We start from the raw sequence: 26,508 nt of genomic DNA, 5'->3' as shown, positions 1-26,508 counted from the left end.
TGTTCACAGGTTTGTGAAAAATCACTGATAATTTTTCAGATATTCGCGATGACTGATGCTCAAGTCGGACGCCCTTAAGGCATTCATTTTGTATACAGTTAAGCTACAGAACTAAATCGTTGGTGTGATATCCTTAAGAGATTTTAGTTTCGATAGAAAAGAACGATATGCCTAATTCTTCGGTTACACCGAATCCTGAACAAAAATTTTCGTAAAAAATAGTCAACCTCCCCCCAGTCAACCTACTGAGGCCTCGACAGCGGAGTGAGAATAGTCGTCGGTCATAGCCCGATGGTCGGTCCCAGGGGGTGATAAACAGCTCCCATATCCAAGCCCTGCACCCCCAGTAGATCGCTCATCGAGTAGGTCAAGCTCGCGGCCCTCGAGGCGGCAGCAGCTGCGGCTGCCCCTGAATGGGGCCTGTAAGCTGCCGCGGCTGCGGCCGCCGCCAGAGCACGCTTGACGTCGTAGACCGCTTGGGCCGCGGCAGCGGTCGGGGCCTGAGCTGCAGCGGCCGCTGCCGCGGCGGCGTACTGATAGCTAGCGGCGGCTGCGGCGGCCGCGTTGGCCGATGAGGCGGGCGAGGGCTGCTGGGTCGTGCCAGCGGTCGCGACAAGGCCCGGGGCCAGAAGCGCGTGCGCGGCGGGGATGTGGTGGTGGGAGACGGCCTGGTGGTGGTGGTGGCCGGTCGAGGCCGCAGCGGCGGCGGCGGCGGCGGCTGCGTGGGCCGCTGCAGCCGCAGCTGCGGCCGACGGTGGCAAGGGATAGGGCGCGTAGCGATAGGTCGCGGCGGCGGCGCTGGCTGCGCTCCCCGGGGGCTGGGCGACCATCACCAACTCACCGTAAGCACCTCGGCCGGCTGCTCGCGTCTTTGCCAGGTTCGCCGGCAGCATCACCTCCTTGGGCTGCGCCTTCTTGCACTCAACCTGAAACACAGATTTAAGATTATTCGATTCGACGAAATTCGAGCTGTTTGAATAGAGCCGCGATGAATATGAGGAAAATATGAGGGGGCAAAGGGGCGTATGCGCGCGCGAGGGTAAACAGTTTCAGCTCGATAATGTCTAAATCGCATCAGAGAGGCACTGCAACGGTATACAGAGGAGAGATAGAGAAGAGAGTCATAGCAGCGACAAGGGGGCATCGCCTGGCGTGTGCTTTCCAACGCTTGCGCCCACATGCAGCGGACATACGCGCGCGTACGTCGATTCGTGTATGCCAAATACAAATAGCCGCGTGGACGTACGTGTACTAGAATGGCCTTGGGCTCGCTCGATTATAGGGGAAATTAATTCCGGCCAGCGAACTTCTCTCTCCTCGTGTTCTCTCCCAGGATAAAGAAGAAGAAGAAGAAGCTAGAGGGACGAATTTTGAAGGAGGTGCGCACACACGTATCATATATGAGAAAGAGAGAATCATCAGTATAGTCCACTCACCATTTTGTTGTTAATCTCGTGGAAATGAATTTCGCACACTTTGTCGACGACGTCTTCGCTTTGAAACGTGACGAAGCCGAAACCTGAAACACAAAAGAGGGACAAGGTTTGAGTTTGCGAGTTTGAGAGAGGAAAATCGATTCGCAGCTCACTCTGGGAGAGCAAGAGCGGAGCTGGTTCGTTAGCGGTCAAGAAAACGAGAACAATGCTTCTCGGGACTAATAAGACACGTAATCAGCGGGTAAATTTAGATTACCCAACGACCGACCGACCGACGACCACACATTGTATTGACTTTTGCGATTGTTTTTTTCCTGCTGCTATATACGCGCGAGTAGCCCGCGACGCAGTTGTCGCTGCTGCATTTCGCGGAAAAGCTCTGGTTTATTAATAGCGCAGCTGCTCTGAGCTCGACGACGAGTGTGCGGGCTTCGATTCCAAATGAAATGCACTGAGAAATTGAATCGTATCATTTTAATGAGCAGAGTGCAGCTGAATTTTAATAATATACTTTTCGCTACATACAACGTCCGCTCAAGTATTTATGCGTCGTTACGGAGTGCGACGAATTTCTTGCTACAGGGCTATATCAGCGCTAATAATGAATGGGACGCTCGCCGTTGAAGCGACCATATTTAGCGGCGAAAATCTTTCGCGACCACTTTCGACTTAATCAAGAATGGCCCGAACGAGTTATTAAAAAGTTCTCCAACGCCTTTTTCCGGGCTGATTTTAATCTCGTCATAGGCCTGCTGCTGCAGTCGTAACTCTCGCACCTCGAGCCCGAGTTATCTAGGCTCGCGGGAGTTATGAATCCGCGGGCGCGATGACGCCTAAGATAAGCGTGCCGAGAGTTAGTGCCAGAGCGTCGACCGCTGCTCCGTCGCCGTAATTAAGTGCGCGCCTGGCCGACACCGTCGCCGCGAGTCGCTCGTATAACTCCGCAGAGCGAGTCTCTGCGGAGGCGCAGCCCCTGAAAGAAGGAGGCCAGACGGGCTGCTTTTTTCGAATCTCCCGGCGCTGAAGATAGAAACGTACGATGGAATTTAAATATTGCACTTTTAGGACATTTTTCACACGCGCGTGCACGCAAAGAGCCGCTGACCCAGTACCTTCTTTGTCGAGGCTGGAGAAAAAGTTTCCGAGGATTGTGAAGTGCGCTAATCAGCGCGAATGTAAAACCTGTATGAAAATGTAGCTATTTTCAAACGTGCGCGCGGACTTGAAAGAGAAGCTCCCTCTGACCTCATCTTTTACATCTCATCCAATTTCATTTCTCTCTGCACCTTCTTCTTTCTCAGTTAACGACGTCTGCGCGCACGATACAAAGAAGACGTAGAGCAAAGGAAACAAGGTAGAGGCCAGCAGCGGAGCCACGCCGTCGTCTTCTCAGTGATCAAGTTATAAACTTGCTAAGACGTCCGCTCGAGCGAGGAGAAACCAAACAGGCAGGCGGAGGAAGGGGTTTACTTCATTTATGTAATTTATAGTACTCTCTCTGCCAGTCAGCTAACTCGGCGAGCTCTCGCTCAGTGCAGGCGTAAGCTACTGAAACACACAAGCACTCTCAAGAGAGAGGCTCGCAACAAGAAGGGGAGTGAAGCGGGAACGCCGACCGGTATGTTCCGACACACTGGTGTAACATTAAACTAGTTACCGCCGCGGTCTATTAAACGCGCACTCGTGCTGGTCCTGCAGGGCTTTTCCTTAACTGGCGAGCTCTTGCGTGATGCAGCGCTCCGGGCTATAGAGACAAGAGACGCCGGCATTATGGCCAGATTCACTCGCCTCACGAGAGGTTATTAGCAACTTAATCTCAAGAGAGAGAGAGAGAGGGAGAGAGAGAGAGAGAGAGAGAGAGAGAGAGAAAGCTCTGTGCTCGTGGTCGATTTTTCAAAGCGGGAAAATTAAACAGTCGAGAGTCGGTGTATCATGGTCACACACAAGGAAAATGGAAAGATGATAAAGCGGGAACTATTCGCGTAATTAGAAAGTTCGCGCACAACGCAAGAGAGAGAAAAAAGCCAAGCGACGAATCCGATTAAACATCATAATAACGAAGCTCGCAACCCCGCACACCCTCGATATTAAGCCGGGCGCGCGCTCGCGGTACACGCAGCTTTGTCCTTTTTTTCAAGCTCGTGCGCGCAGTGCGGAGAGCAAAGTTATACGTACACCCACGCAAAGCTCGGGGTGGAAAATTTATCGCGCGTAGAGCACGACGACAAGCCAACGTTTTACCGGCTTTCTGAGCAAATGACGCATGTAGGAATTCAACGCGATACATCGCGCGGAATTAATGCGCTCCATCTCCTCGCACGCGCACCACAAATTACATCTGCGTGCATACGCCGGACGCAAATGATATTCCGATTTCCTGGGCCAGCAGCAGGCTAGAGCCGGTAGTTTCGAGCGGCAAAATATATCGCGCGGCCAGCCGTCGTCGCTCAGAGATGTTTTGTCACGCTAACGATCCGCGCGGTAGCGCCGAGAGAGAAGCTTATACAGCGTTCGACGTTTGCCCTATTGATTTCCGATTAATATGCAGCAGGCGAATTACGCGCGCGTGACACTTTTTGCGCCGTGTAATACGTTCTTTTTTTCTTTCACTCCCTTATAAGGCGCTGCTTTTGAGATAAGGAATTACAAGCGGCTTATCGATTGGAAAATAATAAAACGCGCGAGGCGGCGCTCGACGTTTATTGGCAAAATTAGTCGAGAGCTGGGGCGCTATGCTAGTTTTCATTTTTTAATAATCAGCGTAAAATTTGCATTCGTTAAAGAAAATTCTAATATCGCGTCCCAGTAGCGCGGGGGCTGTAGCATAAAAAGACGCGACGTCGCGCGAGGAGTCGCGCGCGTAAATTTGCAACGAACGCGGCGGAGCCGTCGCGTCGAGAGAAAAATTGGATGAAACTGCAGAAGTCGAGAAAAAGTGCGCGGCGGCGGCGGCGCTCTCTTTTCCCCGAGTCGTCGAAGTATATTACGATCATCGCGCGCCGCGGCGACGGCGGCGGAGATCTTAATAAATTTCACGATCGTCCTTCCGTTCGAATTTTCATAAGGAAGCGGAATATATATATTCGCGGCGTTACCTTCACACCGTCGTCGAGAGATGAAGAAAAGTGCGAACTCAGCGAGCCCGAGCCTGTGTGTCCAGGCCGCTGCACACAGCCATTCCGTCATCTGCCCGTTCGTCTCAACCCTCTTTTTTATGGGAACGACGAAGAGAGAGAGAGAGAGTGGACGACAGATGTGCTCGCTCTCGCTCTCTCATCGACGATAAAAAAGAACGAGGGAAAAACCCGCTCGCGAGATCGAGCGCTGCGCAGTTCGTCGTCGGCGAGTAAAGGGTTTTGAGGAAACTGCTTTTTCAATAACAGCGCGAACGATTGGAGCTAGCCCGCGCCGAGAGAGCGTCGTGGAAAGAAGGGAGATGAAGGAGTAATTCATGGGCGCGCGCTATGAGCGCCGGAGCTTTAACTTTGGCGGCGGGTATAAAGCGTACGCGGCGGAGCCTAGTGGGAGAGATGACGTTTTCTAATTTTCATTTATAACGTCGGCAAAAGGATGTGCTAGAGTTTTATGCCCCCCCCCCCCCGAGTTTAACTCGCCGGGCTTATATATTCGTTTGAAGTGCAAAATTTATTTTCCAGCTCGAGAAAGCGCTTGTCTCCTTCTTCTACTTTTTACTGTGTACTTCTCGAGTGGATCGTATTTAATTTTCGGACTGCGACTTTGTCTTTTGTTCAAAACTAGCTTAAAGAATGAGAAGGAAATCTGTGAATGCATTGCGCGCGGTGTGATGCCGAAGTAGCATCTTTTTGCCTACTCGCAACTGGCAAAGTGCTTTTTTCACACCATCAAGCTTCCGACGCACTCGTTTCTTCCATCACACCTTCGTCCTCGAGACGCTGCTTTCTTCGCTCCACGCCTTTTTCGCGCGATACACGCACGGCGTCGCGCACTTTCTCTCAGCCGTTTGAGTGTAATGGCGACCTTGCAAGCCATTCCGACTCGAGTTAAGGCTTAAAAGCTGCGCGAGTGAATTTCCAGTTGCGTCGAGAGAGTTAAAAGGCTTTTCTCTACCCGGTATTGTTAATAGGCAACGTGAGATTTTAAAACTCTCAAATGGACGTAAACGCGGTTTCGGCTTAATCTAGATCTTGCACGTTATCACTCGCGAACGTACGTACACAGGCGATAACCAACGGAGTTATAACCTGCGAAATCAGCTTAGAGCGGCGATACCATCATAAAGCATTCTCGGAATTAATCCACGGGTCATATTCGACATTTATCACCCCGACGCAGTGGTGGAATCGGTAATTACTCATGGAATTAAGCTCGTCGAACACAGCGCGGTACACGCAGCGCGATAACGAAAGCCGCGAGCAACGTTCTCTCCCACACTTCTCGTTCACTCTTCCAGCCCATGCACGATCGTAACACGGCAAAACGGCCGAAAGAAAGAGAACACACAGCGCGAACGAGAGGGATAACGGGAAAAAAAGTTGCCGTACTCGCTGGGGCTGCAAAACGCGGAAGAAAGAAGCGCTCGCGCGAGCCGGGAATTAAGAAGTCGTGCAAGTGGAGAGAGAGAGAGAGAGGGCGGCTAGAGGAGGGAGAAAAGCTCGACGGTATAGAAACTGAGGCGGGGGAGAGAAGAAGGAAAGCTCGCGGGATAGTTTCGAGTTCCGTTGCGCTCGAGAATAGTGCCGGATTACCGGCGAAACTGAGTCAGCGAGAGCGAGCGAGCGAGCCGCGGCGGCGGCGAGAGATAATGCGGGAAAAGCTTGGCTTACTCTTCCCCGGTAATTCCTCGTTAAATATCGCTCGGTATAATGCCGCTGGAACAGCAGCAGCAGTAAGAGACGGAACGCGTATATATATATATATATATATATATATATATATATATATATATAAAAATTTTACCCCTCCTCTATACAGTACTCGCAGGCTGGCGAGTCCTGCGCGGAGAAAAATGAATTACCGGGAAAATTTTAATTTACCGCCGCAAACTGTTTCCCTCGCGAGATGAGCTACTGCCCCCTCCTCTCTCTCTCTCTCTCTCTCTCTCTCTCTCTCTCTCTCTCTCTCTCTTGAAAAGAGTCAAATTTCACGCTCGAGTTTTCGAGGCGCCGGCGGCAAAGGAAAGGAAAAAAGGGGGAGGAACGAGTGTGCCATCCTCGAACCGCGCTGGAAAACTTTGTAGAAAATGACTTAACAGAGACAAACGGCTGGGTGCAGGAATGCGGGAGGACGACAAAGAAACGGCCGCGGCGTCTTTTCTTCTGGCGACTACTTGCGCCGCTGAGAATGCACTTTTTATTTGATTTCAGTGGAGGTTCGCTACTGTTTCTGCAGGTATTTCTTTGTTTTGTGTGAGCAGCGCAACTTTGCCGAAATAATTAAACGAGGGTTTAATTTAGGAGTCGTCCCAGCTTGCTCTTTCGCGGCGGGTTCAAGTGTTTCTCCGGTACTAGCGATATTCTCATTTTCCTGCTAGAATTAGTCTCGTAAAAGTATGATAATATTCGCCCGTTCGAATCTCCTTGTGAGAAATTGTTGTAAATGTATCGCGACGTGCTCGTGTCAAACGGAGATGATGCAGATCCCGCAGCACGTCAGTATATAACGAAAGAAACACTATACATTTCCGCGGCTGCAGGATTCCACGCCATTCGGGGCGTCGTCTCGAAGCAGTAACATCGAATTGGTCGACTCTCGTATAAGACAGCAGAACAGCAGCAGCAGCAGTAGCAACGAGAGTCTCCGGCTACGAGAAGAAGTTTTAAGTCGTCTCGTAAAGCACCAGTAGTAACAGTTATTATCGGTCAGACCCGAGAGCGGCGCTCCACGAGACAGGAAGTTAGTGGCCAATAAACGTCCGATCGCGTTACTATCCTTGGCTAGCGAGCTTCTCTCTTCCTCGGCGCGTCTCTTTCCATAATCGATTAATACGTTATCGGCGGCCGACCCTTTTTCTGCAAGGGAAGGGAAAAAGAATAATAGCTTGTGACTCATCCTTTCCACTGCTATATCCTCGTTATTTTTGAGGAGGGAACTTTCAATTACCTGCTTGTATAGTATCAAAAATTGTTTTCTCGCGGCATTTGTAGCTATTTGCCGCTACTAGATAATGACAGATAAGAAAATTCATTTCTTCGATTTACCTGCATTATTGAACCACCATAGCCTCAAAAATGTGTACACGTTTGGATGTGTCTTTGTGTGCGGAGAGCTTGGAGAAGGCGGGGGCGGCGAGTATATTTGTGTTTCGTGAGCGCGGGGAGATCCGAGGCTGTTTGTCTTCGGGCTAATCGAGGCGGGCGGCAGGATCGGTAAGCCGATTGTTGACTGTCATAGCGTGAGACTTAATGCAGCGCAGCCAGCTAGCCAGCGCGATAACGGCGCTGGTCGGCATTCGTGAGTTGACGCAGAGGAGGAAAAAGAGTGTGTACACGACTCTTTAATAACCGCGAATAAAGATTCAATTGGTAATTCAGTTATGAACAATATAGCATAGTTCGCTGTTTTCTCATGCTCGCACGCTCTAGATCTGTAGGCGAGTAAATAACGTTTTTCCGTGGGTGCACGTCGATGAAAATAGTTTCATGAATTCGACATTCGCATAACTATGGCGGTATCAACTTGAGCTTTGAAAATAAAACATCAGCTGTCTGGTGGACTTGGCGCATCCAGGGGACGCTCAAAATACGATCCCCGCTTGCATAAAATTTGAAATGTTCGGCTCGGTCAGAGCGTCATTGGCAATGCGCATATTTCCGCGAGCAAGCGTCGCTTTCCTGCGAGAGCTGAGCAGTAGGATATCAACTTGTTGATTTACTGCGACGACCGCAGGGGGGTCTGCGGTCCGAAGTATAGCGACGCCGGCGCGGATCCTTCGGGCTCATCAATACTTAATGGCTGCCCTAAAACCTCGTGTATCACGTGAAATGAATAAAGCAGCTCGAGCTGCTGAGGTGCACGCGTACTCGTTCGTCTCATTTCCATTCGTAATTCAATATCTTTCCGCCTCACTAAATTGCAGAACTCCAAGAATGCATTTGCTGTATTACGTCGCACGTCAGTTGAAGTTTCTTATTAATTTACCCCGAGAAACGTCCGTGATATTCGCGTTCGAGTCGGCAGATCCGAAAATACTCGGGACAAATTCATGAGAACTATAAAGGCAAAGGAAAAAGAACATCGAGGTTAAGAAGTTTTTCTCCGACGTAGGTATACCGATGGGTTTTAGCTCTCCATTTAGCTCTCGGCTCGTGTCGCGGTGGAGAGCAGCGCGCATCTCTTGCATCGGACTGCATCGGGAAAGCCTTGATTTCCGTGGATTATCGGTTAGAGCCAAGCTGTTAATTCGAATCTCCGATAGCGGCCAGGAGTGAAAGGAAAAAGGGATAAGTATAGTTCGATCCGAGTTTGGCCCAGTTTCGATATGAATCGCAGCTGAGCACTTCTTCCCACTCTCCTCCTCTCTATGTTTCCACAGAAGGACTGTAGCGGGTCTTTACGTATCGGTCAATATTTACATTTTAATCAAACTTTTTCCGAGACTTTGTGCTTTCAGTTTGACCAGAGCGATCGAACGCGACAAAGCTCGTTAAAAAGAAGATTCGGCCGACACTCGACCTCCTCGCCAGATCAATATAACACCCCCACGCGCGCAGAGAGCATGAATGCACGTCAGCCGTTGTCGTCGCCGCGGTCTGTGCAAAGTTGGGAAAGCACGTATTTTCACTTTCGGAGCTGCAGCGGAGAGAGAGAGAGAGAGAGAGAGAGAGAGAGAGAGAGAGAGAGAGAGAGAGAGAGAGGAGAATTGTCGTAGCTGCACAGCTTTACGATTGGAACTTGTGGCGCGGCCGCTCGCTCTCACGAGTTCAAATCTTCCGGAGAGACAGTAGCGCTACGACACACGTGCGGAGAAATATTTGCCGACTCATTCGAAGATATGCACAACTGCAAACTGCACTTTAGTCGCGCGTCTCGTTTGGTATGCGGACCTCGTTTATATATCTCTCCGTCTTTCTCTCTCGCCCGCTTGTTCGCTCGAGCTTTTCTCCTCGGCTCTCCGTCTTCGCGCACGCAAGAAGCTCGAAAGCCGTTGCATCTTCTTCCCAAAGCGTCCAGCGGCGGAGATTAAACGAACGAACCAAATTAAGGTACTTAAGTCTTAGCGGCAGCGCGCGGTAACGTCCGAATGCGCACCAAGAGATTATGCGAGAGAGCGAGAGGAAGAGCGACCGTATAGCTACAAGCTGCGCTTTCTGCTTTATGAAGGCCACCTGGCGCGCAGCCGCCGAACTCGGCCGCGTATCCTCGTTTTACGTAATGCCGTCCGAGACCGGATGGGAATAAGATGTACAGACGAGAGAAACTTGAAAGAGGTAGAGAGAGAGAGAGAGAGAGAGAGAGAGAGAGAGAGAGAGAACGAGAGCCGCGGGATGAAGATAATTGAGATTGCCGAAGTGAATTTTTTTTCGGGCGGCACGAGAGGGCCTCGTTAGAGTTTTATTGGCCACTTTGGTTAATGACGATGTATAATGCAGCTGCTGCATTATGTGTTTTATCGATCCGAAACTTTACTATTATGGATTCGGTATATGTAGGGTAATGAGGTAATGGGTAGTTATACGGGGGCCCTTTGAGGAATATTATTGGCTTTCTGTCAATACACTGTCAATTTCGTCTTATATTAGCCGAGCGTTATGCGATAATGCGCAAAGCGTGTTTCGCGCGGTAAATTTTTATCGATGGAAACAACGTGAAAAGTATGGCATTGCGCAAGAAAGTCTTGTGAAATATTTCTGAAATCGCATTTCGCTATATCAGAAATTTATTAAGATAACATTCAAGCCCGAAAACGAAGGAAAAGCACGATCGAACGTTAATTGTCCTAATTCCTCTCTCGTAGTGGTAGAGTAACGACAGCTGCAATTCCCACAACTTATGAAGCTTTCAGAAATAGCGATAAGCTCTAATTGCAGAAAATCTGCTTTAATTCCCCAGTGCTACCGCAGCAGCATGGTGATGAGGCAGGAATAAGGATGCAGGAAAGCCGAGAGGAAATACGGAAAATACAGCTAGCATTCGAGGCAAAGAGAGAGAAAAGCAAAGTTTCGTGAAAGAGAGAAGTATCTCGGAAATACGGGCGAAAAAAGGAGAAAAAACGAGGCAAACGGGTCTGTGAGAGAGAAAAAATTTATGCGTTAAATCCATCGTTTCGACGCGGAAGATGCATCAAAGTCAAGGATATTCAACCACAAATTCGTTTCGAGATCTCCGAGAGCGCGGCCGTCGCAGTAGTGACTAATGATTGGGAAGCGCACGAGGTCGAGAGTCGCTTGCCTCAAAGCGAAGGGGAGAAAGAAAGAAGGTGATCTTTGAAAGCGCTCGGAAATCGGATTTTTCTCTCCAAAAGATAATTACGGAATTTCAGCGGCCAATCGCAGAAACTCGCGTAAATTAAAGCATTTCGCCAAAACGAAATCACGTTGAAAGGTATTTTATTTATCACGCGCCCAGTTACACGAGCGACGAGAAGCTTGATAAAATTTGCAGACAGTTTATGTATTTACCAGCGCGAGATCGGTCGAACCCATTAAAAGGGAAAAAGGAACAGCGGCGTTGCACGAGCTTAAGCAACCTCTTAATCCGATACTTTTTAAATCGAATAATTTACAATAGCGAAAATAATAAGAGGTGAAACGAAAGGGCGAACGAAAGCTCGAAATAAAGTTGGCGCATCCGACGTGGGCCGGAAAAGAGCGCAACGAAGTTTCGACGCGATCTGCCCTCTCTCTCTCTCTCTCTCGGTTTCTTCTCGAGATCGAGATAGAGAGGAACTCCGGGAGATCGCTTAATTGCTCGAACCTAATCTAGGAGAGTGCCGAGAGATAGACGCGCGCGAGCTTGCAGCGCCAGAGAGATGGTGAGATAGATGGATAGATAGGGAGTACAGTCGAAGGACGCAAGCGAGAGAGGAAACTGCACTCGCTAGTTCACGATCGTTAAGAGGATCGGATCGTTCGAGAGGGCCGCCGCTGCTCTGCTGTGCCGAGTGCGAAACCATCTCCATTCAATATTTCGAGAGGCTGCTGAGGTGGATTAAGCGCGCCGTGAGCTTTGTCGAGGCGGAAGCTTTGCCGTTAAGATCTTAAGATGACGAAGTGGAGGAGACGGCCCCGACAGGGAGCAAATGATTCCTTGGGAAAATATTACCGCGAGCGAGCGATTTCTGTACTAATAATCAAAAAATACACCCGCGAGAGGGAGAGAGCCGATCTTTAATTTCAAGCTCGGCAACGAGACAGCAGCGTTTAATATTGCGGAATGTTCGTTCGTTTTCAAAGACACCCGCGACTACTTTCATCGCGCGCAAAGAAGAAATTGTAGCGGCGTCGCAGAGAGAGAGAGAGAGAGAGAGAGAGAGAGAGAGAGAGAGAGAGAGAGAGAGAGAGAGAGAGAGCAGGGCAAAATTTATTTAGAGTGCCGTTAGCTACGCTGAGGCAGCGAAGATAGAGAAATGAGTAAAAGAAGATGAAAGCAGAAGCTAAGCCGCGGATTGAGCTTGCGAGCGCGAGCGCCCCTGTCTTTTCGTCCATTGTAGCGTCTTGATTATGAGCAATAATGAGAGCCCCGCGCGCGCGAGTGTGATCTCACTCCCCTCTTTCTCTCTCACTTTCTTGGCTCTTAATCAGGGTAGAAGGCGCTGGCGACAGAGAAAGAGGTACGCACGGCATCCCCGAACGTTTGCTCTTCTCTCGCTCCGCCGAAATAATGAGTCTCGCAATCAGCGCGCCCAGAGGAAATGTTTACGCTGCAATTACTACAGCGCTTTCTCTCTCTCTCTCTCTCTCTCTCTCTCTCTCTCTCTCTCTCTCTCTCTCTCTCTCTCCGGCACGTCTGCTACTGCTACTGGTTCCTTCTTCTCTCTTAGCGTATAGTGCTACTACAGCTCCTACTCCAGTTGTATGCGTCCGCGTATGAAGATGCACACCTATGCATTGTCGTATCTGTGAGCACACGCGATGAGCCAATGCAATTCGTGTATTATAATACTGTCTCTTAGGCAACGCACTAATCAGCACTAATTTTCTTCATGGGGATTTGGTGATTGCGTAATTACGGATTTCGGATTCAAAGTCCCTGAGATTTGATGAATCTATTAGCAAGTGTATACGCCTACGCACCTGTCTGTATACTGGTGCTAGCTTATGATGATCCATCGACTACGTAATTAATTATTCGGGTATAATAATTGCCTGGATTGGTAATTCCAGGACTGAGGGATTACATTACATGTCGGTTTATTTGTCGAAACGATGTCGGGGGAAAACGAAAAAATTATGCCACGATTTAAAGCAATGCGCATTTTGTAAAAAGCAGCGCGCGCTTACTCGGTGAATCTGAATGTTGTATTTATAACTGAAATTTTAAAACACGAATTCATGAATACGAAGCGCACAATAAGCCCCGAAGTCACGACGAGTAGTTTTAAAATTGGCCAAACAGCTTCCGAAATCCTTGTGCGGTAAGTAACTTAAAACTTTTCAGGGACTCTCGAAAAAACGAAGAAAGGAAAGCCCGCCCCGCCGCGCAATCAAAATAATGGAAAATAAAAAATTCACATGAAATCGAGACGTGACTCGATAAAGCCAATAGGCAAAACAACAAAGAGAAAGCTGCGCCCATTCATAAATCCTCGTAAAATTTTATTTTCACTCGAAAGCGACGAGCTCAGCCGAAGCTTGCGCGAGCGCACGTATCCATTGAAATTTAATAGCTTCGTTTAGTTTGCCCGCAACGAAGCCAATCGTCGCGCAAAAAAATAGCAAAGAAAAGAAGACGCACTCCCCGCGTGTGTGTACATTCTCCCTCTGAAAGTTTTCGCACAAGCATCGTATAACCCAACGACGGCGGTGGTAAGAGTGGGGGGGGGGGGGGATGAGGAAACTTAGCGCAGTATCTTCCCGTCAGATTTGTAAGATCGTAAAAGCCATTCGACGACGCTCTTCTGCCAGGCCGTCGAGTATCAAACGCAGTCGCAGCGTGCAGCAGAAGCAGCTTTCCTTATCATCCGAGATAGAGAGAGTAAAACTTTTATTATGAAACAATAAAATATGTGTTTGTACGGGACAGGGAAGAGCGAGTATGGGGGAAGAAGAAAACGGAGATAGGAGCGCATCGACGTCTTTGATTTACAGTCCAAGTTTTATCGTATCGTCCAAAGCTGCTGCTACTACCACCGGCGCATTTCTTCCTACTCCGGTAATATTGCGCCCTGCATTTTACATTAGAAAAAGTTATCGTGTGCTTGCCGCCGCTTCTGCTTATTCCTTCTTATTCCGTCCTTGGGAAAGTCGCTTGAAAATCGCTTTTGCCGAGAGAGGAGATTTCTCCCCCTCTCTCTCTCTCTCTCTCTCTCTCTCTCTCTCTCTCTCTCTCTCTCTCTCTCTCTCTCTCTCTCTCTCTAGCTCGCGAAAATTTCCTTTATCGCACTTTTATTGCCGGTACGCTCCGTGACTATATATATACCGACACAGAGACCGATGCCGGCGCAAGCACAGGAGGATAGGAGTGACATAACGCCCGCCGAATTCGATGAGGATTATTGCTTCGTGCGGATAATCGACTACTGGCGTAAGATAAAAGCGAATAGAGAAGAGGAAAACTACTTAAGCTAGCGTCGGAGGGGGTGCTCCGAAGCATAAATGCAGAGTCATCTTTTTGCCTTTTTCTCTCTCTTCCCGCAAGTGCATATCCCGCGCCGCGGGTATATAGAGCTCCCGTACACCGCGATATCGAGGAAAAGTTTTTCCATTGCCGAGGGTGTATATAAGGTGGAGAGCGCGGTACTCTCTCTCTCTCTCTCTCTCTCTCTCTCTCTCTCTCTCTCACGTTTACTGCAATGAAGTCGATATAGCGTATTTTATATGAAATGCGCGCCATTTCGACGCTTTATTCGGAATTTAAGTGGGTATTTACTGTGCGCTCGGTTGCGCTCGCGCAGCTGTATCGTTCGTTCCGCGTATTTATACGTGGCGCGCTTTTTATTTTTAATCCTCCATCGGATCAATCTTAGATGCGGTTATCGTTCAAGCGATATGTACGAGGCTCGTTGGCGAAAGTAGTCGCTCATACAATCATTCGATTCGCAATGCTTCTAATACAAACACGCGCAGAAACGCTATTGGGTGATTGGCTATCGACAATATTGCCTCCCTCTCTCTCTCTCTCTCTCTCTCTCTCTCTCTCTCTCTCTCTCCTTTCCACAGCCAACTTCCTCCGCTTGCATCTCGGCGCGTTTGCAGTAGCTCTTTCTGCCCCGAATATATATAGTATAAGAGCGTTACGTGAAAAGGATGCGAAGCAGCGGAACGACGGTTCGCGGCGGCGAAAACTTCCGTTTTCACGAACGAATCGAAACCAGCGCAGCGCTGGCGGTAATTTCATCAAGAAGAAGAAGAAGAGGAAGAAGAAAGCGAAGAAAAATTGCGAAAAGCGCAGGGTCGCTCCATTATAATGCGAGAGACTGTATAACTCTCGGTGTTTTTCCTCTGATTAATATTTGTTTTCCCGAACGACAAACTCTTCGATCGCGAGTGAGAAAGCCAGAGGCCTAAATTATACACAACAATGAACTTTTTCCATTTCCCTCGCGAGCAGCAGCTTGATATTTTCATCATTGGTTGAAATTTATCCCCGCGCGCGCGCGGTTTATCCGGCTAGCGAGCACCGGCCGTTAAAAAGATTAATGCGGTGTCATCAAGTTCTCTAACATTCCGACAATTCGCAAGATAAATTGCGGAGTAGATTGCTGCCGCCGCTGCTGCTCCTCGCTCGCTCTTTCCAGGAGACGAGAGCTAGTGTAGAGAAACGGAGGAGAGAGAGAGAGAGAGAGAGAGAGAGAGAGAGAGAGACAGAGCGAGAGAGAGAGAGAAAGAGAGAAGGACGAAAGGGAGAGGGGGAGAGAGACGAGAGCTTGAGGATGATGAGTCTACGTCTACTGGGATTTTGAACGCAATAGAGGCGGATACTCCGCGCACGCATTATTCTCGTTACGGAGCTGCTGCTGCTGCTGCTGCTGCTCGGTTTATGGCGTGAGCTCGATGGATTTAGACGCGAACACTGTTGGATATGTATCTTTTTGTCTTTGCTTTATCGAAAAGGTGTAAATGCGACAGAATATGAAACGATCGATCACACTGCATCGTAAACAAAGCGACGAATAATGGATGCCTCGACCTTTGATTACCGGTACTCTATAACTCACCTCTCCGCGTACAACGGTCAGATTCGGCCGAATTAATTATATCCCTATCCATATGAACCTAATGCGGGGCGATTGTGCGCGAGGTCGCTTCCATACGTATACATACGTGTATCATCGTCACCGCCAAAGGGGAAGATATATACAGGGTAGCAGTAGGTCTCAGCGCGGTCAATGGTATTACATCCTAAGGGCGCGCTTGCATCCGTAGCGGAAACGACTGGTGGTTTGCCATTAGAGGCACCGCTGCGGGCCGCCTTCCGCTACGCGTCGCCCGTCTTACAGGTATAGTTGTAACGCTTCGCAGTGACGGAGCTCCTCGCTGCGCATTACACTAAAGGAGAGCGAGAAAGGGGCTCTACGCGCTATACTGCCCCGGCCGCAGTAATCTCAGCTATGTGTATCCATTTAGTCCGGACACGTAGCCCCTCTTCCCCCTCCCAAAGGCCTATCCAGTGTAATCCGAGCTTAATTGCCCGCCGAATCAATGCCTCCTGCTGCTGCTGCTGCTGCTACCACCCCTCTCTTCGATGCTAGAATTTCTGCGTAAGCAAATTACGACGATATCGACCTCCGACGAGCAGTAGCAACAGCGTTGAGGTGGTACTGCGCGGCGGGCGGCGCTCTGCTCGAGCACGAAAAGTCAGAATAGCCGAAATAACTGAGCGAGGGAGAGAGGAGCCGTGAGAGAGCCAGACGCCGGTATGGCGGTGATGATGATGATGATGCATTCTCTCGCAGCTGCAGGCCAGACGTAGAGCTTGCTGAGGAGCTGCTGCCGATTCAATTTCCGCACATATTCTGGCTAACAGAAATGTAACAAGGTATGGACGCCGACAGAGGGGGACGAGGGAAGCTTCGCAGGACAGAGAGTAAATCTGTTGTAATTAATTTAGTTCGGAAGCGATGGAGGGAGCGCGAGCGATTATTTCATCTATTTCTGCAGCCGAGCTGAATAATCGTAAAAATTCTGACCGAGAGTAGAGGGTGAATCTTGCGTTAACGATCTTAATCAAGGACTTTCGAGTCGGAAAATAATCGATATTCGAAGGGCCTGCGTGCGATACTCAAGCGGGAGGCAAACGAGCCAAGGCACATTTCCGCGTCAAATTCGTATTAAGTAAGTGCGAATTTAAGAGCCATCAGCAGCGTCACCGACGCTGCCGAGACGACATCGCGAGTAAGGGTGTGAGAGGAGCGACTGTGCCTTCGGGGGCAACACGATGGGGGAGTCGTCGTCTTCGGTAGACGCCACGGTTCCTGACTAATGAGAAATTAGGAAGGATCGAGACGGCGGCGCGCGCCAGCGGATGCTTAAGCAATATCCATTCACGCTCGAAAGAACCATCAGTCAAGTCGGCTAGTGGAGATGTGTTCGCGTTTGGTGTACCTCTAATGACTTTGTGCGAGCGACTACGCGAGTTTGCGGATTTAATTTGACAGAGTTGATTTTTGCGTGCGCGGGGGGTTAAACTTCAATTTGCCAGATTGAAATGACGTATTAGTGAAAGGACGCGCGGCTTCGACGTGAGAAGAATTTGATTTAATCTCGCTACGCTACGGAGATTTACCCGGGATTCAAGCTCGTGCTTCGATGAGAGATACCTGGAAGGATCTCTTTTGATTGCTCGGCGAAATACTTTGTTATTGCGAGCGCGTAACGATGCGTCGTGATAGAAGTGAGAGAGAGAGACACTCAACATTTATTGGCTTATCTTCTGTTACCATAGAATCCGTTGGAAGCGTTAAACCTGGACTCGATGATCAAAGGGCCATACGTTGCAGCTGCTGACGATCGAGGGATAAACCAATAAAAATTTGATCGCGCAAACGATTCTTCGTCGAAGGGAGAGTTTGATTTTCCACTGCTGCGATTTCCCGCGCCCGACTGCAACAAAGCGAATCGTTCTGCCTTTGTGCCGCCTCGATGATTGAAGCACTTTAGCGTCGGTTTTTTACCATTTCGCCGAAACGGAATCAGAGGAATAAGCACTGAAAGTTTAATTCTCGAAGGAAATACCGCGAACCGAGCTTAATCCGGCGAGATTCGCCGAAAACCACTGCGGCGCATCTGTCCGACTAATTGCTATACGCAGGCTTTTCGATAAATCGTGTGCGAGCACCGGACCCGCGCTGCTTTATTGCGCAATTATTTAACGCAGAGAGCGGAGCTAGAGATCGTAAGCCGCACGCATGTGCAGCTGGCAGGCCAGGCGGTCTCTCCGCCTCTGTCAATACCATTTGGCAACTAGGCGATCCAAATTCTCTGCCTCCTCCCTCAATTTACCTCCGCATCCGACCGCCCCTTTGTCTACTGCGCGGCATCGCTCGCCCTCCCCTCTGGCGCGAGAGTCAGTCGATAATTAGCGACACTCGTTCGTCAGAGCGACATGTCCGACTGATTACGTTGGCCGGCGGGCGCTCGCTGAAGAGCCGGTAGTTACCCTAGGCAAAAAATTCTCATGCTTTCCCGGTGCGGCTCTCTCTCTCTCTCTCTCTCTCTCTCTCTCTCTCTCTCTCTCTCTCGTTGGCTGGTTTTTTTCGCGCGCGCCGGTGTCACACGACCTCTAATTAATCGAGCCGAGAGACAGCAGCGCGCAAGGGAGTAGGCGTCATCGGCTCAAAGATAATTCCATTTTCGGATGCCAGCGTATAGTTGCGCTATACTCGCTGGGAGGGGTGTGAGGGAAAAATTTATGAGCCGAGTGAGAGAGAGGCGACGACTCTGTTCTCGCGCGCCGCTGGAATTAATACTAGACGACGCAGAGAAGAGTCATCCTGGGAAATTGGAATTCGGCTTTTTACATCGGCGCGGCGATGTTTTCTGCCGCGGCCGCGAGCGATAATTCATTCATCCCGAGAGAGGGAGAGCGAGCTTTAATACTACTCTCGCATTGATCCAACGGCCGCGTCGTCTTCATTTGAGAAGATCGTCCCGGCTGACCTACTTAACGCCGTTCTTATCAATTCGCCCGCTCTCGGCTTTTCAATAACCACTCGCTCCCATAAAATCCGTGCGATTATCCAGTGGCGCGTTGGAACGCGAAAAAAAGAGAGGAAGAAGAAAAAAGCCTTTGGATTACTTGCCGGCTTCTTCCTTCTTTTATTATTATACTTAGGACAGAGAAAGAAAGTATTAAGGCCCGCGTAATCGCGAGGACTGCGGTGGGGGGCAGAAGAGGGGATCGTAAAAGTCCTGCTCGTCGTACGTCGTAAAATTCAGAGGTGCTCATTACAGGCAGTTTCATCGGGAAAGATCGAGCTTGCACGCGCCGGAAACGAGTAGACGCGACGACGCTCGCCAGAGATCGCACTCGAGCCTGTTTTTGCCACAAGGCGAAATTAACGTCCTAAAGGGGGAGGACGATGCAAAAAGTTGGAAGATGCCGTCGCGCGAGACTCAGGAGGCAAACACTCCGGGGCGTGCTCGTGTGCGCTCTTATTTTCATTTAGAAAAAATTCCGCGACGACGAGCTCGGCGGCTCGTAATAATTTCGAGTATTAATTCGCCGCTGCTGTGAGCAAGAGGAGACTGTGAAACGTCGTCGTCGCTTGAAGCGCTGCGTCGCCTTGCGGTAATTTCGTATTTAATTGACTGCGCGGCGCGTGCTTGAGGTGTACGCTAAGAATTTTTATTCAATTTTTCCGAGAGCTTGCGCAAAGGTATACGTATTCGAGTGTAATTTTCAGCGAAAGGTGTTTGAACGTTGCTTGATATTAAACATTTTTATAACAACCATAAAATTATCGATACCGTTACTTATACGTCAGCTCAAAGCAGCCCCTCCTTCCGCGAGCAAGAAATCCAAGAGAGGGAGGCGAGACTGTTCCATCTTGATTAGACCAAATCCGCAGTATGATAAGCGAATATCCGCATTACACATACAGCGCACGAGCTATGCGGCGGCACCTGCGCGCGTTGCATCGCCGGCAGCGGCTGCGGCGGTTAACGTTATGGCCGCGCGATTTTCTCTGTCCGGCGCGCAGTTCTCCACATTCGACGTGTCTCCTGATAATGGTGTCGCTTGATCCCCACCCGGATTAGGCCATACCTGCCTGAGAGCAGTAGTCGCAGCGAGAGGGAGAGCCAGCTCTAGGCCGATATAAACTTGCTGAGACCGGAAATCGGGCTAGTACGCTGCAGCAAGTCGCGCGCGAGCGACGACCGTGACGAGGGTCACCTCTCTCCTCTCTCTCTCTCTCTCTCTCTCTCTCTCTCTCTCTCTCTCTCCGCCTCTTCGTGTGCGTACGCTCTCTCTCTCTCTCTCTCTCTCTTTCTCTCTCTCTCTCTTCCTCGTCGCAGCTATATAGCGCAGATAGATAGAGAGTAAGCCAAGCTTAGGTATGGGAAAGAAAGACACGTACACGTATGCATGTAGCCGTTGCTCAGGTATAGAGGAGGCGCGCAGTGTGTGGAAGCTCTTACGTCTACGAGGGATCGAGAGTGTAGCGAGGTGGAGAGATAGCGCGGGACGACAAGAACGAAGCGCTGCGCGCGAGTGCTATATAGAGGTATACCGTCGTCAGTGGGAAGGTCCGATCGTGTTTCCTGACCGTGGCATCTCCAGATCCCCCGGATTATGCCAGCCTGACACGGGACGTTACTATAACGGCGTCGCTCCTGCTCACGTACACACGCTCACACAGAGCGTCCACGGTATAGAGAGAGAGGATCTCTCTCTCGCTCTCTCTCTCTCTCTCTCTCTCTCTCTCTGCGCACGTAGGAAAGGAAGGTGCGCGTGTCCGGAGAGCCACGGAGGCATTAAATCCCCGGCTGAGGATCTCTGCAGGGCCACGCTTTACTGCCGCCGAGACCGCGAGGGGGCCGCTTCGCGGAAAGCGCTGTTTAAGTGGCTTAAAATAAGTACACCCCTTTTTCCTTTCTCTCTCTCTCTCTCTCTCTCTCTCTCTCTCTCTCTCTCTCTCTCTCTCTCTCTCTACTCGCTTTCCCTCATCGCTCAAGCGCCACCCCCGCACCCAGTTCGTTCGGTCTCCTATCTTCGGGAAGCTAATTACTTTTGGCCCGCGCACGACCACATCTCCGCTGAAAAACAATAGCAGCAGCAGCTAGAAGTTCCTCTCGGCCAGCGTAAGCCGCGCGAAAAGGAAAAGCCGACAAACAAACGTCGGGAGATCCGGAAGCGGCATTTCCGCGCCCCGGGAAAAGTGAAAGTTGCGGCAAGTTTCGATGAGAAAGAGCGAGTCGCGGCGAAAGGATATTCGTAAAGTCGTTAACGGGAGATGATAAAGTTGCATAAACAAAAAGCGAACTGGTATTATCGAAGTTTCTGCGCGCACACAGAACTGGACGAGATGCTGCGTTGACGCTGTTGCACGGCTGAGAGGATATTTCATTAGTTCGCGATTCTTTAATAACCTCGGCCGAAGGTGCAACTCGTTATTACGACGCAGTAGTATAGAAATTCAAGCGACGAGTAGTCGGAGTTCGCGTATGGTCAGACGGGGGCTCAGGAGCCATTAAATCGGAAGCAAAAGTTGCTTGATTAGTTTTCCGGCTGAAACTTGCTGCAGACATCGATTATACGACAGCAGATCGGTTCCGCTGTTCGATTGCGAAACTTCGGGAAGCGAACAGAAATATCATCAGAGCACTCGAATCTCGAGATACTGCACACTGCAGCGAGACAAGAGTATTCAAAGAAAATCAGAGGAGAATCTCTCTGCGTATAGCTGGGAACGAAAGCTTTTGTATGTTAAATCAACGAGCACTCGATGTTTCCAGTGTTCCTTACAGCGAGCGAGCGCCTCTTTGTTCCACCTTCGTCGTTTCTCTTTTCGCCGAGTTTCCCATTCTTTCCCCTCTGATTTCGTATACTCTTGCGCTTCTCCCTTCTTTTGTTCGCTGCTTACAACGTCTTATTGTATCACAATTTATGCTACTTTATCCACACTGCTTAGCTCCGACAATCTCTCTCTCTCTCTCTCTCTCTCTCTCTCTCTCTCTCTCTCTCTCTCTCTCTCTCTCTCTCTCTCTCTCTCTCTCTCTCTCTCTCTCTCTCTCTCTCTCTCTCTCTCTCTCTCTCTCTCTCTGCTACCTTAACGCGATAAGATGCATTTCTGATTTCATTTAAGGAGTTCAAGCTTAACGCGTTGAAATCTGTGTCACTGGATCGAAATTAATTCGAGCTTGAGAATACAACTTTTTCTTCGATAAAACCGACGTTGATTGAAGTATCTTGAGCAATCCAAAACGCAGTTCAGGCTGCACATACATTCCGCGTAAGCCCACTGATATATCGAGCGTAGCCACGGCGGCTTCTACTTCAACACGTTTTATCCTTACATTCTATTCAGGTCGAAAGATGCCATCTGTTGCGACGAGCGAGAAGAACGTGCGCCCGGCTATTTCATGAATGCGCGACTCTCTAGGCGACGTGTCGCACTGAAACCGACAGAGCTCCTCTCGTCGCTACACACACGTGCACGAGAGAGCCGAGACACACGTACGCGCGACGGGGGCAAAACTGCCGATGCGACCACAAACTCAGAGGCGCGCGGTGCATTCTGACACGTTCCAGCGTATCACCTGTTTCCACTCTTCGAAGGACGAGAGGGAGAGGGAGAGCAGCTTTGGCTTCCTTTTGAATTCTCCACGCTCGGCTGTGTACATTATATATACGCGGTGTATGCTCCGAAATTTCGCTACGCTTTGAGAATTTCGAAATTTGCACCTCGAGATATAATTTTTGGCCTCTTGAAAATTCTTCAGTGGACTAAGTGTAAAAGTGCTTGTAATATACAGAGGGTGCTTTTTTGAGAGGCTCGGCTGCATAGCGACGATTGCCGGGATATTCATTAGGTGTTTTGATTCAATTACTCTTTGTTCTTTGCGAGGGATAGTTAAACTTCCGGTTGCTTTGAGTTTTCTTGTCACGATGGAGAGCCGCTTTCTTTTTCACTCGGCTTTCTCGTTTACTCGTTCTTTGTCGGGAGACGACTTTAGTTGAAACGAATATTACGTTTTTCGAGCGAACGCTCAGCAGTGTCCGACGCTTTTTTGTTGTGTGGGTGATCAATGAATATCTTGATGGACTTCGCGTTACGGCATCATTTCACGTTGATAACTAACTCGAAAAATGCACGACCGCTTTTTAAAATTAATTAGCCCATTCGAAACAGCTGCCAGCCCCGCAATCACTCCTCGCCTATAATACTCCTCTCGCTTATTCCCAAGCATTTCTCGAACACGTACAGGGCCCGTGTAAGCGTGTCCTCGAAACGAATGTCACTGGATCTCTCGCCTATTCCCACTATCGATTCGTGGCTGCCGAAACGTACACGGGCCGTCGTTGCCGTGGTAGACGTCAGCCCACTCTCTCTCTCTCTCTCTCTCTCTCTCTCTCTCTCTCTCTCTCTCTCTCTCGCAATGCAAAGTGCTTAAACCCAGGGCAGGGAGAGGCAACAGGACGTCGCGGAGGATTCGCCGGGGCGCGCGAGCGCGTTTGTCACTGTCAGCGCGTGGGACTGCACGCATTTACACTGGCGCTCGGCTTGTCTGCGCCGTTCCTAGCTACTGGCCAAACTTTCGAATAGTTAACGGCACTCTGCCAAAGCGATATCGTTACCACCGACGAGCGCTACGTACGCTCTCGGATCATTTTGTCCGTCGACGTGCAAAGCGCGCGCTATGCTTGCGCCCCTCTCTCGGTTTATACGAGTGGGAAGTTGCTTTTATGAGAGAGGGAATATATAGAGGTGATTCGGATGAAACGGATGCTTCGGAAAATTGAAAAGAACTGTCGACGCGTCTGTATTAAGTTATTATTATTGGAATGTGTGAATTGTGGATGTGAGAGTTATTTCGAAGAGCTGACTGTGGATTATTTTCCATCCGAGAGTCTGGTATTGAATACTTTATGGTATTTTTAATGCACTCCACTCATTGAATGCTTAAACCTCGGATGTCGTCGATCAATTTTCCTGAAATGGATGCGATTCATTAGAGATATTCCAGATTCGTATGGCCTCGAGAATTAATGATTTCTGGAGAAATCTTTCCTGGAAGTAGTTTCTAGCGTTGTCATCTGTGCAACCGGAATAGGGAATAATTTTGTACCCAAATATCCAAGCCGTATACGAAGGCACGCGATGAACAGTAATGGCATTAGCGCTAGACGACGAAAGGGCATGAAAATCAATTAATTTTAATTAGCGCAGTCAATTTGCAAGAACATGTTCGCAACGTACGCGTACGTATTCGTCAAGCTTCCTGCAAGTGTACGCGTTATATACCCTGTAGTCACTTAACGTACGAATATTCAACGTGAAGTCAGATTATCAACTAATGTATACGTTTCCGACAGTTTGCAAATATTACTTGTCGCGTTAACTCGCCGTAAACTGTCTAACTAATAAAATAACTGTCCAACAAACGTAAAGCTCGGAAGTGCAGTCTAATATTGGTTCGAGTTAAATAGAAATTTATCAATCAAAGTAACAGACATTGCAACATGGAAATGATTGATAAAAAAATTGAAAAGTCCTAGCGCTATCTATACACATAGCTTAACCCAATTAAACGCAGTAAGTAACGCAAGTATAAATTAAATCGATTATATATAATGACTCGTTCGGAAACAATAACCATAAAACGTTAGCGCTCATGCATAAATGTAACAGCTAATCCCGACGATTTCACGCATCCGCGGCTACTAGATCATTTTCAGCCACGCACGCATATAGTATGTACACACGACCCAATACTCACACCAACGCGCTCGGGCTCGTATTTGGATACACCCCCGCTGACGGTTCGATGGCCCTAATGACGTCAACAAAATGCAGGAAAGAGCTTTCGGCAATCGACGTCGATATATCGAAGAGATTTGCCATTATTTAACGTTTCGTTCTCGTGGGCGTGTATGAGCACAACGATTACGAAATCTGCAACTCATAGTAGAAATTGAGAGATGGGAGATATGGGTGGAGAGGAGGGATTCGATGTCATTCCTGTTATTCGGCTCTTTGACGTCGCTCGCTACCATTACACTTATTGATATTGAATTTCCAGCTACGATGTACTTGAATATTTTATAAAATAGAATCCAAGTGTATCATATCCGTGACAAGTGAACATTCGATACGAAAGATGCGATTGCCCCTCACTCCGATCCCGAATAAAGAGCGAGGTAAACGCGGCATTAAATATTAATCCTCAACAGCGATCCTCTGTCCGCACAATAATCATTCCCACTCCCTAACCATATCATCGAGACGGCAAACGCGCTGAGCTATGCATCCGACCACAGGTACGCGTACGCGCATACCTGAGACGACCTCAAACCTGTGCTCTCTCGCTTCTCTCTCTCTCTCTCTCTCTCTCTCTCAGAGGACTGAAACTACGAAAGCTGTCGGTATAGCTCCGATAACGCTGGAACGCGCCGAGACTCGCTCTTTCCTCTCGTTTTTCTTCGCGGAGGAGCCGCGTTCGTTTGCCCTGCGCGAGAGCGACGTCGACGTCCCATCGAGACCGCTATAATAGGATTACGTGAAGAATTACAGCGTCGAGGAGACGAAGGGATCGAGGGAAGAGAAAAAGGTGGCTCCTTCTTTTCTCATGTATATAGACCGCGTGGGAGAGTTTGAATATTAAAGAGTCGCGATCAGTTAGTCCAATAAAAATTGCGATGCGTTTATGCGCTGAAAGGAAAGCCGAGCTCTGGTTACGCTGTAGAGATTTATTAGCTTCGCAAATAAGCCGGTTAATTATGTGCAAATAAATGGAATCCAAAGCAGCGCGGAACGCGCCCCGCGCAGTGTATAGCCTAAATTACCGTATCATCATCCTCTGCAGCGATTCTCTCCAGGGCAAATTCAAGTGCGCACACCCACGAAACGCTAGTGGGCCGGGCAGCAGCAGATCGTTCTACTCGAATTTCTTATCTAGCGCGCGCGTCTAAAGCGCCAGCGCACTTAATGTTTACCGAAAGACGAGCGAGAGGGAACTGGAAAGGTAAAAGCTCTTGTTAGTGGCCAGCTCTCGTGGCGGCGGCACCAAGGATAACCATCTCTGCCAACTAGGAGGGAAGAGAAAGAAAGCTCGGAGAGAGGAGAAAGAGACTCCGGACAGCGATAAAATAAAGATAAAGAGGAAGGGAGAAGGCGCGCGCTGCAGAAATCATGTAACATCAGCTCTTCCCGAGAGCTAAGGCGTCGACTGAAAGTGGACCGCTGAGCTGGACGAGGGCCTTGCTTTTCGGAAATTGAACGACTACGGCTACGAGCGTGCAGCGTGTGCAGTGTGCTCATGCGAAAAAAAGAACAGAAGTTGGGGGGAGAAAAGGAAGCGACAAACTCTCCCCTGTGGCTGCTGCGGAAGATAGTCACGCGTGAGGGGAAAGAGATGCCTGCCGAGAGAGAGAGAGAGAGAGAGAGAGAGAGAGAGAGAGAGAGAGAGAGAGAGAGAGAGAGAGAGAGAGAGAGAGAGAGAGAGAGAGAGAGAGAGAGAGAGAGTGAGAGTTCGACCTGACAAGTGAAAGAGGAGGAAGAGAAATGTAAGCCGCGTGACAAAATGAGCGGGAGCTGCGCTCGGAGAGAGAATCGAGAGGATGGGGCTTCTTGTTGTAATCCGAAAACTCGCGAGAGACGCGTTGTCTCCGAGGCGTTTTTCTGGAATACTAGAGGAAAGAAGTTCGATGGAAGTGTTTACCGTCTGGATTAGGGGAAGTAAGGAAATAATATCGACGTTCTTCTCATTAGCGTTAAGCGAACAAATGATGATCGCCTTATCTGTCGTCTTATGCTGGATTAATAAAATCT

At 49.3% G+C, this 26,508-nt stretch overlaps 1 protein-coding gene across 22 annotated transcripts in view; it reads right to left on the bottom strand.

The window, feature by feature from the left end:
- LOC100122401 (RNA-binding protein Musashi homolog Rbp6) overlaps nucleotides 1-26,508 on the bottom strand; it is a 542,632-nt gene that overhangs the window by 43,205 nt on the left and 472,919 nt on the right. For all 22 annotated transcript variants that reach the window (XM_016981711.2, XM_016981715.2, XM_016981718.2 and 19 more), the window contains 2 exons: nucleotides 1,437-1,519; nucleotides 842-926 (listed from right to left, as the gene is read on the bottom strand). In XM_016981711.2, coding sequence (XP_016837200.1) covers nucleotides 842-926; nucleotides 1,437-1,519 — 168 coding nt within the window. The remainder of the gene's footprint in view (nucleotides 1-841; nucleotides 927-1,436; nucleotides 1,520-26,508) is intronic.

The sequence above is a fragment of the Nasonia vitripennis genome, chromosome 2 (genome assembly GCF_009193385.2).
Source record: "Nasonia vitripennis strain AsymCx chromosome 2, Nvit_psr_1.1, whole genome shotgun sequence".
Classification (NCBI taxonomy): Eukaryota; Metazoa; Arthropoda; class Insecta; order Hymenoptera; family Pteromalidae; genus Nasonia; species Nasonia vitripennis.
Note: the sequence above shows the minus strand (reverse complement) of the source record. Positions and strands in the feature narration are given on the sequence as shown.